The 15,208-nt window shown below is 39.3% G+C and overlaps 1 protein-coding gene across 1 annotated transcript in view; it reads right to left on the minus strand.

Moving 5' to 3' along the window:
* The window catches only part of CUBN (cubilin), a 141,679-nt gene that overhangs the window by 52,529 nt on the left and 73,942 nt on the right, over positions 1-15,208 (minus strand). The window contains exons 32-37 of the mRNA XM_066198415.1: positions 10,025-10,181; positions 8,217-8,333; positions 5,801-5,914; positions 4,110-4,238; positions 3,688-3,820; positions 547-752 (exon numbers count right to left, since the gene is read on the minus strand). Coding sequence (XP_066054512.1) covers positions 547-752; positions 3,688-3,820; positions 4,110-4,238; positions 5,801-5,914; positions 8,217-8,333; positions 10,025-10,181 — 856 coding nt within the window. The remainder of the gene's footprint in view (positions 1-546; positions 753-3,687; positions 3,821-4,109; positions 4,239-5,800; positions 5,915-8,216; positions 8,334-10,024; positions 10,182-15,208) is intronic.

Genomic DNA, 15,208 nt, shown 5'->3' on the forward strand with positions numbered 1-15,208 from the left:
GGTCTGAGCTATTCACAATTCATTTTGAAAAGGAGTTATATCTCAAAAAAAGGAAAATTATTAGAAGTTTAGCTTGCATAATCAAAATGGTTGTGGATTTTTAGCTTCAGCTGTCTGTTCATGCAGCCAGTCAGATTGATTTTGGCAGTGGTCCCTTGAAATTTTGAATCTATAAATTGGCATAATTTCCTTTTTTCTAATGCCATTCCCTGGTTGATGGCATCTAGATCCAAACCAGAAGACAGACACTGTCACACTCAAAAAGCAAAATGGAAAGCTGGAAAAGAAATACTTTTTTCTTAATTTGCCAACTGCCTAATAAATATGATATATTTACATGCAGATGAATTTTGTTCTGGCAATTTTAAGAGCACCCCTTTACACTCAGCAGATAATCTACAAAATATTTTTAAGTGAATTTACAGACTTTTTGACATCAGCAAATATTTTCTAATAGACTTTAGAGGGCCAAACAATTGCTTTTTGGAATAATTTCAGAAGTACTATGAAAGAACAATAGTTTTCAATGAAATTCCATCTACTTACAGTGAGAGAAGGTGGCCCTGAAGCCAACATGCGTGCCTGAACCGTCTGAGACAAATTTGACCCACAGGATATGTCCAACAGTTGATGTATAATTTGAAGGCAAGGAGTTCCCACAGAATCGTCCTGCCAGCGTGCCTGTATCACTCCCTTCACGAATCTCCAGGTAATCTTTGGTGCAGCCAGTACTACGCTCCACCTGAAATGCTCTGTTTCAACAGCAGTAGAAGAGCATTAGCATGCATATGACTGGCACATACTTCAGAGTGTGGCCTGCCAGGCCATTAATCCCACTGTAGATGGTATCCTACGGTAAGACTTAAGAAAAGGGCAGCAACAAAACCCTCAGCACCTGCTAAGGCCACCAGTTCAGAGCACTCACTTTCCACCCCCTTATTTTATAACAGAGCTTCAGTGTTGCACATTTTAAAGACTACTCAAACCTTTTTAAAATTTCTTGGTTCTCCAAGAACCATGAAACTCAGAAAGCCCTGAGATATAACCCAGATTTTTAATGTAAATCCAGTGAGTGTTGGGTGCAAAGAATATTTTAACCCCTTCATATGTGTATTATTTCAGCACACTCTGTGGTGAGAAAACAACTACTAATTTCATTGTAGTTAAGACCTCAGAGGTCAGAAACCCCTTAGCAGTTTCTCCAGAACTACAAAATACTACTGTTTCTCTGACCTCCCTGACTTTTACATATCTGGGTGTGCAAAATAATAAGGATTGTTATCATCTCTTCTAAACTACTTTTTACCATAGAAAAGGAATGAGATACAGTAATCAAATTATAAGTTCTTAATTACTGCACTAAGCAGTAATGCTTATATTCTAAAAATTATCTGTTATTCTTACTGAAATGCTTTTATACAAGGCAACATGGTTTTCAGAAGCAGACTATGAATATATAGCAAAGATTCCAGAGAATGCCTCTAATAACCAATGCCTTAAATATTCATGCCTTCTGATACACTGGTAACAACTTCTCCCTTTCATTTTTGACTATAGCCCTGTGTGTTCAGCATACCATGCTGTGAAATGGTTCCAACCACTCATCTGGATATATTTCAGAGCAATTTAAACCTAACCCTCACACTGCAAGATAGACATTTCAGTTCAGACTGAGCTGAAGAAAATTAATGCGTCATGCCAGCAAAACTTTATAACCCCCAAACATTAAAATAAACAAAACAAATAATGCTTTCTAACACAATTACTCCATCCTTTCCAGTATTTTCAGTTTCCCTTTCAGCTATGTGCAACTGAAGAAAAAGAATTAACATCTACTCAGTGTCACTTTATATAAGTGAATGTATGTTCCACTGTAAGTTTCTGCTTCACACTAGAATTTTGGGTTGTTTCTGAAAGGTTACTGCTTATTTTGTAGCCTTTTGAAAAATGTTTTCAGGCTTTTGGAAAACATTTTGGAAAATGTTTTCAGACTGTAGTGCTTTTTCTCTGCTTCAGTGAGTTGTGGAGGAATAGAATGTCCTTTTTATTGCATTAGTGAATCAGCACATGCCTAACAAGTTGTGCCTTATGCAGTCAGCGTGTTACCAGAAAAATTTTCCTTTTGTTCTGATTAACTGCAAATGCAGGTTTCAGAGTTAGTTTTCTTTTTCTGCTCATTCTTGGTAAGCTTTGCTAAAGGTCAGTGCTCTCTTTCTTGGCAGCAGCCAGTTTGATGCCCGGAAACGGGGAGGGTCAGAAATCTACCTCATGGGTAAAGAATGACATAACGGCCCTGCTAAAGGACTCCACATTATTCTCCACGTGACTTTCTTCTCAGAACTGTTCAAAGGAAAATTAGTTTACTGAAGGAAAAACAGAATTCCATCACATATTCTTCTGATTCCTGTTATAGCTCCTCTGCTTTAACAGTTTGAGAAATTTTGAAGAGTTTAACATCAATTTTAGAATCTCAAAATAGAATCATAGAATGTTTTGAGTTGGAAGGGACCTTAATGATCAAGTAGTTTTCCAAACCCCCTGCCATGGACAGGGACACCTTTCACTAGACTAGGTTGCCCAGAGCCCCATCCAATCTAGCCTTGAACACTGCCAGGTTTGGGGCATTCACAACTTCTCTGGGCAACCTTTTCCAGTGCCTCATCACTCTCACAGTAAAGAATTTTTTTCTAACATCTAATCCAAACCTGTCTGTTTTCATTTTGAAGCTATTTACCTTTGTCCTGTCACTACAGTTCCTGATGAAGAGTCCCTTTCCATCTTCCCTGTATGCCCCCTTCAGATACTGGAAGGTTGCTAAGAGGTCTCCACACAGCCTTCTCCTCTCTAGCCTGAAGAGCCCAAACTTTCTCAGCCCATCTTCACAAGGGAGGTGCTCCAGTCCCCTCTTCAGCTTTGCGGCTTCCATGTCTTTCTTGCATTGGGGCAACATAACCATATGAGGAGCTCTGGGTGAGATCTCAGGAGAGCAGAATCCTCCCTCGACCTGCTGGCCATAATCCTTTGGATGCAGCCCAGGATTCCTTTGGCTTTCTGGGATGTGAGTGCACATTGCCGGCTCATGTTGAGATTATCATCAACCAACACCTCCAAGTCCTTCTCTATAGGGCTGTCCTCAATCACTTCTCTGCCCAACCTGTGGGCATATCTGGGATTGCCCTGACCCGGGTTTAGGACCTGGCACTTGATTTTGTTGAATTTCATGAGGTTTGCCTCAGCCCACCTCATAAATGCATCAAGAACCCTCCAGAGGCATAACCCTACAATGTGTGGAATATCTAGGCCCTTTATACTAATCATCTATATAACAAACACTAAAATGAATCTTTACAATGTAGGAATTTCCTTTGTAAAGAAAAGGCAGAGTGATGCTAAATTTCCTCTTCTTGTTTATAAGTGAGTAATAACTGGCTTCTTCAGCATCCCATGCTGCTCAAATAATAAACCACCTATTTATATAATGCTGTACCTGCCTTAATATAAGCAATGACTAAGACGGGGTAACACTGATTGCAAGCTGCCACGGACCCCTGCTGTGTTCTCTTTCCAAGTTACTCTAAAAATATGTTTCAGCTTTATCATTCGGTAATTGCATTTCCTAATAAACACAGAGCATCCTTCCTTCAGGTCTGTTAAAGGCTGAATAATAACCCCTGGCAATGCACTTACATGAAGGACAGCTGGAGCCGGTTGCCAGGGGAGCTGAGGATTGTCCAGACACACTCGCTGTTGTGCGGATATGGCTCAGGATAGCCAGGGCTGTTGAAAGCTCCTCTGTCCATGTGGAAAGTACCCCCACAGGCTGCAACAAGAAAGAGACAGCAGAGGCTTGGAAAGGATGGCATTAAATAAAAAAAAAAACAACAAAAAAGCTTGACAGAGACAGAGAACTTGCTAATCAAGAAAACATTTCTCCTCATCTCCTTTGTTCTTTAGCTTGTTGATGTACTTGCTGAGACCTTGGCCAAAAAGACAGAAGGCTACAGAGGTGGTTCAAAAATTGAGTGGCAGAGAGAAAAAGAGGTAAAGGATCTCTTTGTTTTCTGAAAAGCCAGAGGCATAAGGAAGTAGCACCTGTCTTGTGGACTTACATGATGACGATGCAGCATAGGTTGCATGGAAGCCCCTGGCAGTAATGTTGTTGTTGGAGATGAAATTCACCACCAAGGCATTACCAAAAGAAGTGATAGGATGTGGCATAGTAGTGCCACAGTAATGGCCTGAAAGAGAGCAGACCAGAGAGGGAAAAAAATGAGTGCTCAGCATGTAACTGTTACTGCTAATTTAACATTTGGAGTTAGTGCCTGAGAACAAGAAGGAGTAACATTTGTTGCTTACAATTGCAGTTTTCAATTCAATCTACATAAAAAAGAAATATTCCGTTACATTTGCATAAAACTCAACTCTTGTGGCAATACTTTTTAACAGAAAAGGACCTCCTGCACTCCAGACACCCTCATCCCTGGCTATTCTGTCACTAAGTCCCCTCAATGAATATGAAAAAAATGAGGAATTACTGCCTAATTGGAAATAAACCCCAACAAACCCTATCAAATATATCTGACAGCAGTTTCCATTTCACTCAATTGGTTTATGATGAAAAAATAAAAAACAACTGAAAAATAACAGACTATTTCTCTTGTGATGAATTGTAACATGGAGATTAGGAATATGAGTCATGACCTGTCAAAAAGCCATCTGACAGTGAAAAGAAAGATAACAACTAGTATCATAGAACCATGGAATACTTTGGGTTGGAAGGAACCTTTTAAGGGCATCTAGTCCAACCACCCTGCAATGAGCAGGGTCATCTTCATCTAGATCAGATTGCTCAGAACCTCATCCAGCCTGACCTTGAATGTTTCCAGGGCATCTACCAATTCTCCGGACAACTCACTGCAGTATTTCACCACCCTCATTTTATTTTTTTTTCTTTATATCTAGTTGAAATCTACCTTCTTTTAGCTTAAAACCATGACAATCTCAACATGCCTTTCTAAAATGTTTTTTCCCATCTTTCTTACATGTCCCTTTTAAGTACTAAAAAGTCCTTTTGGCAAGTGAAAGCCAAGGATAGGAGACAAAAATGAATTCTGCTCTTAGTTACAAACCATTTAAATTTACTGTAGCCCTACTCCCAACAAAGAAGCATGTACAAAAGTAGAGTAAGATTCGGAATTTTCTAGCAAAGAATTCGAGGCAGGCCTAAGGATACAAGGGGAGTTGAGACCACCCTGTGGCCTGGGCTCTGAATTTTGCTGCTTCAGGGTGCTCCTGGCACTTGAAGGGAATGATACCATCCAGAGAAGTCAGAAGAAAGCTGTAGAAAAGTCAGGAAAGACCAGAAAAATTTGGCTTTCCACGGCTTGATGAAAAACCATTTTCTGCTCCCAGAAATCTGCAGCTTCCTTACGTGTGTTTAGCATGGACTGCACTTACTTGCTATGCTTGTGAGTTATATGTTTTTGTGCAGTTAACTGGAAATTTGATTTCAACGGAATTGCTTGGTTCCCAGGATTGTTCAGCTGAGGAGGATGGAAAAGGCAGCTGGAGTCAACACCAAGCTGCAGGTTAATAGGAGCATAGTCAGAGCCTGGGAGGACTCTGCCATTCACACTGAAGACTAATTCTCCATTCTCAATTTCCTCTGGGTAGAGAGGCCAAGGAGATTCTGTTATCAAAGAAAATCCATGAAGCAGGAAACCATGAACAGAAAACCTTCTCCTGCTTACCTTGAGTGTAGTTCTATATAGAAGAAATACACGAGGGAAAGATACTGTACCTTGAAGAGGAGCCTCATAGTTATTCCCATCCAAAATCTCCACAAAATCCGTTGTACAGTTTTGTCTGTTGTTTTCAATGTCAAAGTCAGTGAATGAAAGTGTGACGTGGTTGACTGGCAATAGCAAAGAGTAAAAATTTAGGAAGAAGTTGGTAATTTCACAGACAATTACATGTAAACAAATGTTCTTCTTTTTCCCTGAAGTCAATCAGTCCCCATAAAGTATATCATCTGAAGTAGGTTTTTAAAATTATATATTGAATGAATTTGATGTAAGTGCATTAACCTTTAATGCAAAGGTCCTGGTAAGTCTCTTCAGTACCTTTCAGTACTTTCTAGTTCAATCAACATTAGAAGGACAGGATTTAACATATACACATGGATCTAAGTTTCCTTGTTTCTGGACAGCTTCATTATATACTGAAAGCATTGGCAAATAAAACATGGAAAATCTACAGACATTCAGAAACAAAACTTATTTCTACACACCCATGACCTGCTGTCCCTTTGCGATCTATACCATAGATCTGGACAAATGTGCCCTGCTCCAGGCTTAGAAAGAGCCGCATCTTTCATCATATTGCAACATTCCATATTCATCAATTGGACTGGTCAAAGGATCATTAACTACCCTCAGCTATACTTGTACAGAATTGGATTTTCCACACTCCTGGACTGCAGGCTATAATGAAAAAGAGGATTTCTGATTCAGGGTATTTTTGATTCTCCTACTACTCTTGCTTGTCTGCTATAAATGAAGGTGAAGTCACAGCTGGCAGAAGAGAAACTGTCCTTGACACTAGTCTGGGACATTAGTTACTACTGGCTTTACGGTTCCATGCAGTTTGAGTGGTTCAGAAAGTGTCTCATGATTTAGATGATAACTAAGTTTTCTCCCACACAGACCAAGCTGAATTTAACACAAATATTTTGCTTCTCACTGAGCCCCAGTTAATTGGCTTGAATAAGCTGAAATGACAGACATGGAGCCCAGGCTGCATTCAGCAGGGTGCCGCTGACTGGCATTCAGCTGCATATGCATGTTCTGCACTCCTTTGTGTCCTGTCTGGTCAGACAATTACAACTATCCATGCAGGTCCTCAGGATACACAGCAAAAAGGAAAAACACACTGGGTGGCCAGAGCAGGAGACTTGTTGGCCTTCCCAGTAAAAGCAGAGCAGGAACTCTGCTGTGGCCTGCCATTGGCTAAATCTATTGGACATGGGTATGCAATGCAATGTATGTATGCTATTTATTTATGTAATGCCACGTGATGGCATAATGAAGCCACATGGAGCTGTAACATGAGGCATGGGGTGGTCCTGCTAGTAAGTGGAGGAAGTCACTACTTCTTATACAGTATTTCTGTGGTCTCTCATACTCATGTAATTCAGGAGACAGCAGTCATGTATTAGTTTTCAATATGAATCCAGGGAAAGTTTGTCTTTAAAAATAGACATTGTATAGGTGATGAACAGCTCAGATGATGTCCTTTTCATGGACATCCTATTTGTATAAGTAAGTATGCTAAAAAAGAATTGCTTATCTCCTGATTTATGTTATGGCATTTTCTTGGCAAATTGATATTTGTTTTATAAACTAACAAAATAAACTTATAAACATGATTGAAACATTCTAGGATTTTAATGCCATCTAAATATAATAGGCACAACTGAAGTAGAATAATTGCAATTTAAAATTAGGGTACCAGGACACTATTATAGGATTTAACACAGACAAATTATTTTTAGGAATCTTATACAATCTAAAGGTAATAGAGGTTACTAAAGGCAGTAGCAGTATCTGATTGAAAATATTTGGTGTTTTATGATAAATCATAAATCTGTGTAAAATTATGATAAATCATAAATCTGTGTAAAATTATGAATAGCTGAGAGTGTATCTATGCATATGAAAAGAGTTTATTTATATATAAAAATATATATATAAATATCTTTGTTTCTATTTTAAATCAAAATTTCTGTGTACCTTTTCTCATTATTTAATGTAAATTTTTTTCATGTTAACAGCATAGATTTAATGTAACACAACTCCAGCTTGAAAACTCCGGACCAGAGTAACGTCAGCTAAATACAAGTGCCTTAATTATATAAAAACCCATAGATTTTCTCATGATTCCAACTTTACATAGTATTCAACACCTCATTTATAATTTTAACACTTGGGTCACAGTAAATTGGCTAAGATGACAAAATTGTAAATTGTTTTTCTCACTATGCACTAAATCTTCTACAGTGAAATCTGACTAGTGACAGACTGGGAGGGCCACACTCACCAACTACCAGGATGCAGAACTTCCTAAAGAAATAAAGGGGGAACTTTGCATTGTTATTACAGAAAAGAAGATGAGGATATTAGTCATCCCAACTAACTATAAAAGATGTTTTTACTTACATGGTTCCTGAGCCTGAATAATCCAGCTGCAGTTCTGATTGTTTGGGTATTTGGCAGGATACAGAGGAGAGGAAATTGCTGCCCCAACTGAATCCGACTCTATGAAACTTCCACATGCTTTAAACACAAAGATTTAGATACATACATACATTTTTATATATACAAATCACCTTGCTTAGATTCTGTAGTGAAAATGAATGCATGAAGTGTGACATGGCACATCAGCATGAAATGAGAATAGAATTTGCAATAGTATTTAATCAGAAGAAGAGACTTAAGGATTAGTTCTCAGCACTGGCTGCTCTTTCTTGGCCTGGATCCACATGCCATGCTGCACCTGGCTGACCATCTGCAAGAAACCAGAGTGACTTTAGACCTGATAGTTTTCATCTCTTCATAGCCCAGAAGAGATATTTTGGAGCCAAAATAACTTGGTTTCAGGTTAGTGCAATACACCCATTTCTCTGGTCATTTGTCTATGTTGGCAGCTAGGAAGAAAAAAATCACAAGTAACTGTCCACAACCTTCCAGCAGCCAAGGGTGGCCTCACATTTCATTGGCAGGATCCTCTTGTGAGCTGTGTCAGCAAAACTGCAATTGTGTGAGGTGTTGCACACACACTAGAGCTTGACTGCCTGCAGAACATTGGCTGACAGTGCTGAGTGCTGCTGTGCCTCATTGCTAAGCTCACTGGCTGCTCATAAACTTCCCAGGTCAGAGTTTAACACACACCTGCTTTAAACTGCAGGGTGAGGAGATGGGTACCGAAGAGTGAGGTTCATTTATTGTGTTGTGCTGCCTAAAATACCAAACAGAAGATGTGACTTAAGTTAACTGAGTTTTATCAGGAAGAAGGAAGCTGGCTTGCTAACATCCTAGGCAGGGAGCATTCACTCATCAGACATGGCTTGTGCAGTACTGAATCCAGTAAACATGTTCTGAGAAAGCTGAACAGTTTAGGCTCTCATAGCTGTTAGCCAGAAATGCCTAATTGTACCTAACTAGTACCTCAGTAAATGAGGTTTCTGAGATTTTTGCTGATACAAATCCCTCCTTTTCTTCATAATTTTTCACAATATTTTCAAAGAAAGAAACATTTCTGGGAAAAGCAATAATTTATAGTGAAAAGAATCCTGAGAGGAAAATGAGAGAAACTGATTTTCTCTGCAAAAATTAAATGTCTGTATCTTGGGCAAAAACTGTTTCCTAAATTATTGACAAAATGCAAAAGCAAATCACCAGGTATCAAATAATATGTAACTTCATGAAAAAATATGCCCAGTTGGTGTCATTTGTCATTAAAAAGGAAACCATGTAAAATACCAATTAGTCTGCCACAAATTGGATAGTTGATGTTTGGCAGGGCACGCAGGCCTGAATCCATGGACTTCATCAACAGCACCACACAGAATTCTTTTATAGCTTTTCAGATTCATGCGCATGGATGGACATATAAAATGTTATTTTGTCACTAGGTCTGTGGAAACTGCCAGTTGCATATTTTTCTCAGGACAGTTATGGACAGCTAACCCTCTAGGGAGGAAGAATGAGAGGTAGTTGGTGTCTGCTAGATGCCTTGCGACAAAAAGTATGATTTCTTTCTTCCCAATTAAAGAATCTAAGTTGATCCTCGGACTTTAAAGTCTTTCATCCATAATTTGGAAAAAATAAATGTTCCTGGTAAAGATACACACTGGTGTGCTGCATGGGTAGAAATGACACTTTCCATTATCAGCTGTGCTAAAAGACTGTGTCTGATACCAAGTGGTGATGAGATAAATATGCATTAATGTAAATGATGAAATTACCCTCGGTGAAGTGAGCACTGAAGCCCCTGTGCTGGATGGTTGTGTCGGAGTGCAGTCGGACATACATCTGATTCTTGGAGGATGTGATAGGAGGAGGATGCTGTGTTCCACAGAGTTTTCTAAGAAGTGGTGCTTCATTGTTAGGACCATCAAACACCTGTTATGAAAAGATCAAATGAAGTATTTGGTCTCAATGGGAGTACTGAGAAGACTTTTATTTCATTTCCTCTCTTATGTTTCATATATTTTGATCATGATATAGTCCTGCTACGGGCAGTGCAAACAAACTGTACATTGCTTATCCTAAGTGGCAATTTCCCAAAAATGCATATATTTCAGGTTGAAGCTACTGTGACCCTTGTAACAGAAATGCCCCAAGTAAACATCCTCTTTCGTGCGTATTGGGCATTGAAGCAACTCTCCTTTAACAATCCTGATGTCCCCATATTTTTGTTGTTTTCTGTTAATGGCTAACACGAGCTCCTGTGTAGCTTTCATTCAGTTAAACCCTACATCTTGTCTCAGTAAAGATTTCCAGACTGACCCTAACAAGCAACTGGTGCACCAGTGAGAGCTATGACTCTGGATAAAAGGTCAGTAGGATTATGGTTTTTAGATTTGGCATCACGGATCGGAGTCTTATATCTATATTTTATAACAGGTTTGAGTGCTGAATTATGCACATATACATGAAGTGCTATTTAAGCAGAGGGTAAAGAAAAGTGAAAAATTAAAAGAAGGAAGAAAGTAGATAGGTTTACAAAACTTCACTTTTAATTTTACCACAAATGGCTTCCTTCTCTTTTTTCCCCCCTACAGCTGATAATTTTGTTCCCTTCCTGTTTCACAATCAGGAAAAGAAGGACAGAGAAGTTAGAACCAATGAGTTCTTAACTTAAGAAACATCAAAATTTTGACAAGAGAAAGTACAAAGAAAAATGGCCAGAGCCTGTCTCCCATTAATGCTTCCTAGCACTCCAGCAGAAGTGATTTGTTGCTGCTGTGTTTGGAGCCAAGGGACAGTCTCAGAAGTGCCTGCCTTCAGCAGTAAGGAGAGCTGGAGCCCCCAGCACAGTTGCATGACTGTGCACAGAGGAAGAACCTTTGGGTTGCAACAGTAGTTGAATTCAGTTCCTGTTTCAGCATTAACATCCTGCCCTTCCATGGGCACATCATTTAATATAATGGAGAAAAATATAGATTAAAATGTGTATAGGTGTACACAAAAATGGAGCCAGGACTGTAACAGCTATATAAAAGCTATCCAACTGCCATCAGATTAGAAGACATGTACTTTTAGTGAGAATGTCTTCCTTTACTTCAAAACGCCTCACATTCTAGCAAGATTGTGCAAGGCATCACCAATTAATTGGAATTTTTTAACTAGACTGTGTAACACAATGCAATGTTTCTGCCTCCAGTATTCAAAGTCTTTTGAACACACTAGTGAAAAAAAAAAACTAATAAAACCCCAGCAGCTGAGAGAAAGATGACCTGTCTCAAATAAACCTCAGAGCTAAGAAACAAGGGACAAAACTCCTGCTTAATCCCCTGACATATCCTACATAGTCAATGCCGTACTCATGAATTAAACATTTGCCTATGATTCTGTGAACACTAGCTAGCTGTGTGGGATCTTGTGATGGAGTATTAAGTCTGCAACGCCTGTTAAAATGAGTACCTGGTAAAGACACCCAAAAACATCCATCCATTCAACCTTTTCTTCTCTCTTGGCAGCCTGCCACAATCAGCCCTCTAATACACAGTGTGCAGTGTTTATACTTCCTCTGCACATATATTCTGTATATAAATCAAACTGCCTGGAGTTAAAAACCACAAACCATGGAATGTGGGGGGAAAAAATAACCCTTAGGAATTAAGGCAGTGTCTTTCCCTAGACAGCAGTGAGAAGATTTTATCTGAATGCTGGAACTGAGAAGAAGCATTGCATTGACAGGGCATTGAGAGAGGGCCTGACTACTCCTGGTAAAATGCTGGCTTTGATCTGCATGCCTCTGCCCAGCTGAGGACACGACCAGGAGGATTTCAGGCTTGCAGTTAGATCAGAAACCGCAATATTCACACAATAGTTCAGGAAAGAGTTGAGTGTCTGCAGTTTCTTAAAGTTATTTTTAAAGCATCTGAGAAACGCATTTTTGTGGCTGAATGACTAAGGAAAACCAATGCATCTGCTCACTTAAAAGCCAAGTTTTTAGTTGCATTGCGCATAGCAACAATTCCCTTTCCATAGTGAACATAACTGAGTGACTCATTGCCTTCTTCTTCAAATGTGTCCTGAATTTTGCACAAACACATGACAAAAAGATGTCAATTTTTGCCTTCTAAGCAAAAAACCCCTCCACATATTTCTAACTGTTCTCTCTTGAGAGATTCTCTTTGCCAGCACCTGGAATAAATGAAGTTGTACCTCCTCTCTATTTCCCAGAAGCTTACCTTTCTACATTCCTGTTTTTTACTTGTTATACTGCAACAGGAAAGAAAAATAATATTTACCTAATCAAACACTGGATAGAATAAGCTATTTCTCGCTCCCCTTTCCAAGACCTTGTGCTACAAGCACTGTCTTCTGAGCCATGTCCTCCTCCAGTCTCCAAATACTTGAAACTCTTGCTGACCTGAGCTCCTGGCATAGCATCAGATACATTATTGGTTAAATATGGTCCAAAAATTCAGCAAATGGTGCATTGACAATTTCTTTCCCTCCATTTTCCTTCAAATGAACAAATTTTTTGTGAGTCACACTCTCCTGACAGAAGTACACAGATGTTTGTACACAGAGGAATTAAAAATTTACTCAAGTATGTTGACAATGACAACAGAAAACTCTTCTCAAAGATTTTATACTTTCTACATAATGTAATTGAGTTAGACCTGAGATTAGAGAAAGGATATATACCCTCCTTTAACAGATGAAGAGATGGTCATCTGTTCTGAGAACAAATAAGAAAGAAAACTAAGGTGCAGAAACAGAGGACTCAGCTAAATTTAGAAAGCTAAACAAATGAAAAATGTGCTCTCTGCACTCCCTCCATTGGCTCTAGAGGGAGTTCAGGGCAGTTATCCCATGATTTACCATCACAGGTTCAGAATACATTTTGCTGTACCTAGACCAGTGCTCAGATTCATATCTGAAATCACTAAGCAGAACTGAAAAATGCAACAGGCTTTATGAAGTTGCAGTATAGCCAAGAAGCAGCAGACACAAATATTTTCCCTCCTCCCCCTTTGCTCACATAACACACGTGCAATGGAAAACTTTACAGGAAAAAAATACATTTTCATGTGTTCCCCATAGAAAGGAATTTATGGTAGAAATATTTGAAAAAAAAAAATCTTGAGTCATAATGCAGAGAAAAAGGAAAGGATCTAGAAGGGGGTGGGTGAATAAAAAGACTATTAGTTCACTCAAGGGTGGAGGGAAGCCCCAAGAGAACTCACAGCACAAATAAAATTCACACAGATAAGTGAAAATTCAAGAAACAGAAAAGGGTGGAACCTCTGTGCTACTCATACATGGTAGTTATTCCTATATTAGGGAGAGAAAAACAACCCACCTGCTTCCTTAGCTGACTGTATTTTCCATTTACACAGCTTTTGGAATGCAATTCCAAAACCATTCAGTCAGACATTTACTTATATTTTCCAGCTACTCTCTGTCCCCTCACTCTCTTCTCCTACATGCAAGGCAAATAGCAAGTCTTGAAACGAGATGAACACAAATCACATCTAGGTGTTGGTAACAAGTGATTCCTCTATTATTGGCATACCAGAAATGAAAGAAACTTCATTTACTCCTTTCTTGCCCTACTGGTTCCCCCACATGAGCACTGAAAAACTCTACCTCATACACCAAGGCCTCAGAGCCCTTTATTATCTTTTGGCTTCAAACCAGCATTCTCTTATCAATTTTCAAACCACACTCTACTGGGTGGGCAGTGATTGATGTCTGCATCAAATTTAAATCTCCACTTGTGTTTGCACAGCTGGGGCTAATAGGCAACTTCCTTCTTCAGCACCCCCAAAAAACCAAAAAGCAAACAGCAAAAGAAGCAAACAGATACTCCTATAGCTTTGGAGGACAAGGGGTGTCACTGCACAGGGTCTACAGACTGTGTTCACATGAAGAGCTTTGGCACAGCCATCTCCCCTGCCCACCAAGGGAATGATTCTTTTCAATGATTCAAAACTCAGCGTCCTATCCAGCCTGTAAAGGTATTGGGAGGCTAGTTCTTGTAGCTGCAAGGGGCTCATGGAACTGAGTACTCCACAAAGTGTTAAGATACATGCAAACATCCCTTGGCATCAGGTCTAGAAGAGAAACTAGTATATCAGGCCTTTTCAGAATTTCAGAATTTAGCCTTTAATTTGTGAATGGTTTACTTGCATCAGTAGAAATACTACAAAATCTCAGATAGCCTGTTTTTCTGTCAGGCACTTTGACTTTCAACTCCTGTGTCTTAGCACAGAAGATCTGAAAGTTTCTTTTCAAAGGTCCCCTGATGCAGCTAATAATTTAAACAAAAAGACATGACCATATTTCCTTATTCTTCATAACCAGAAAAAAAAAAAAAAAAGGAACAGTCATTGTACAAAGACGCTTTGTGGGCAAATGAAATCTTCAGTTCTGCTCAGCAAAATGGGGACACATTTCCCTTTTTTCTAGTTCAGTACAAAAAAGCTTTACGAGGCAATGTTGTTAAAACTGATGCTGTTTTCAAAAGAGTCGCAGCTCCTGCCAAATTGAGTTCTTTGTGAATGACAGTTTATCAAGGAGAGGAAAGCTGGATTTTGGGCTACAGCCACTGTGCTTTATCTGACTAGTACTGATCACACATGCCTTTGTACTGAGTGAAGTGCAATCTGACATCGAGGGTCAGGATTTCATGTCCCTGCTCCCAAAAGGCCAAGAGGAGACTTGGAGAGTTTTTCGCCGTTGTGCACTGATTGAGCAGCAATTTGAGTTTCTGTGACACAAACAAAAGTTCACAAACCAGCAGCAATGGGAAGCTTTAAAGAGAGCAGTGGGTCTAATGAAGCAATTAAACAGACAGCTGCAGAGCACCTGAATAAACAGTGCATACATAAAGAAAATTAGCCAGCAACAATTCCGTCTGGATGCAGACTCCCTCTCTCCTGAGTTTAGCAGAGCATGGGTAATCTGCT

The sequence above is a fragment of the Chamaea fasciata genome, unplaced genomic scaffold (assembly GCF_029207755.1).
Source record: "Chamaea fasciata isolate MVZ Bird 193981 ecotype frontalis unplaced genomic scaffold, bChaFas1.0.hap1 SCAF_1, whole genome shotgun sequence".
Lineage (NCBI taxonomy): Eukaryota > Metazoa > Chordata > Aves > Passeriformes > Sylviidae > Chamaea > Chamaea fasciata.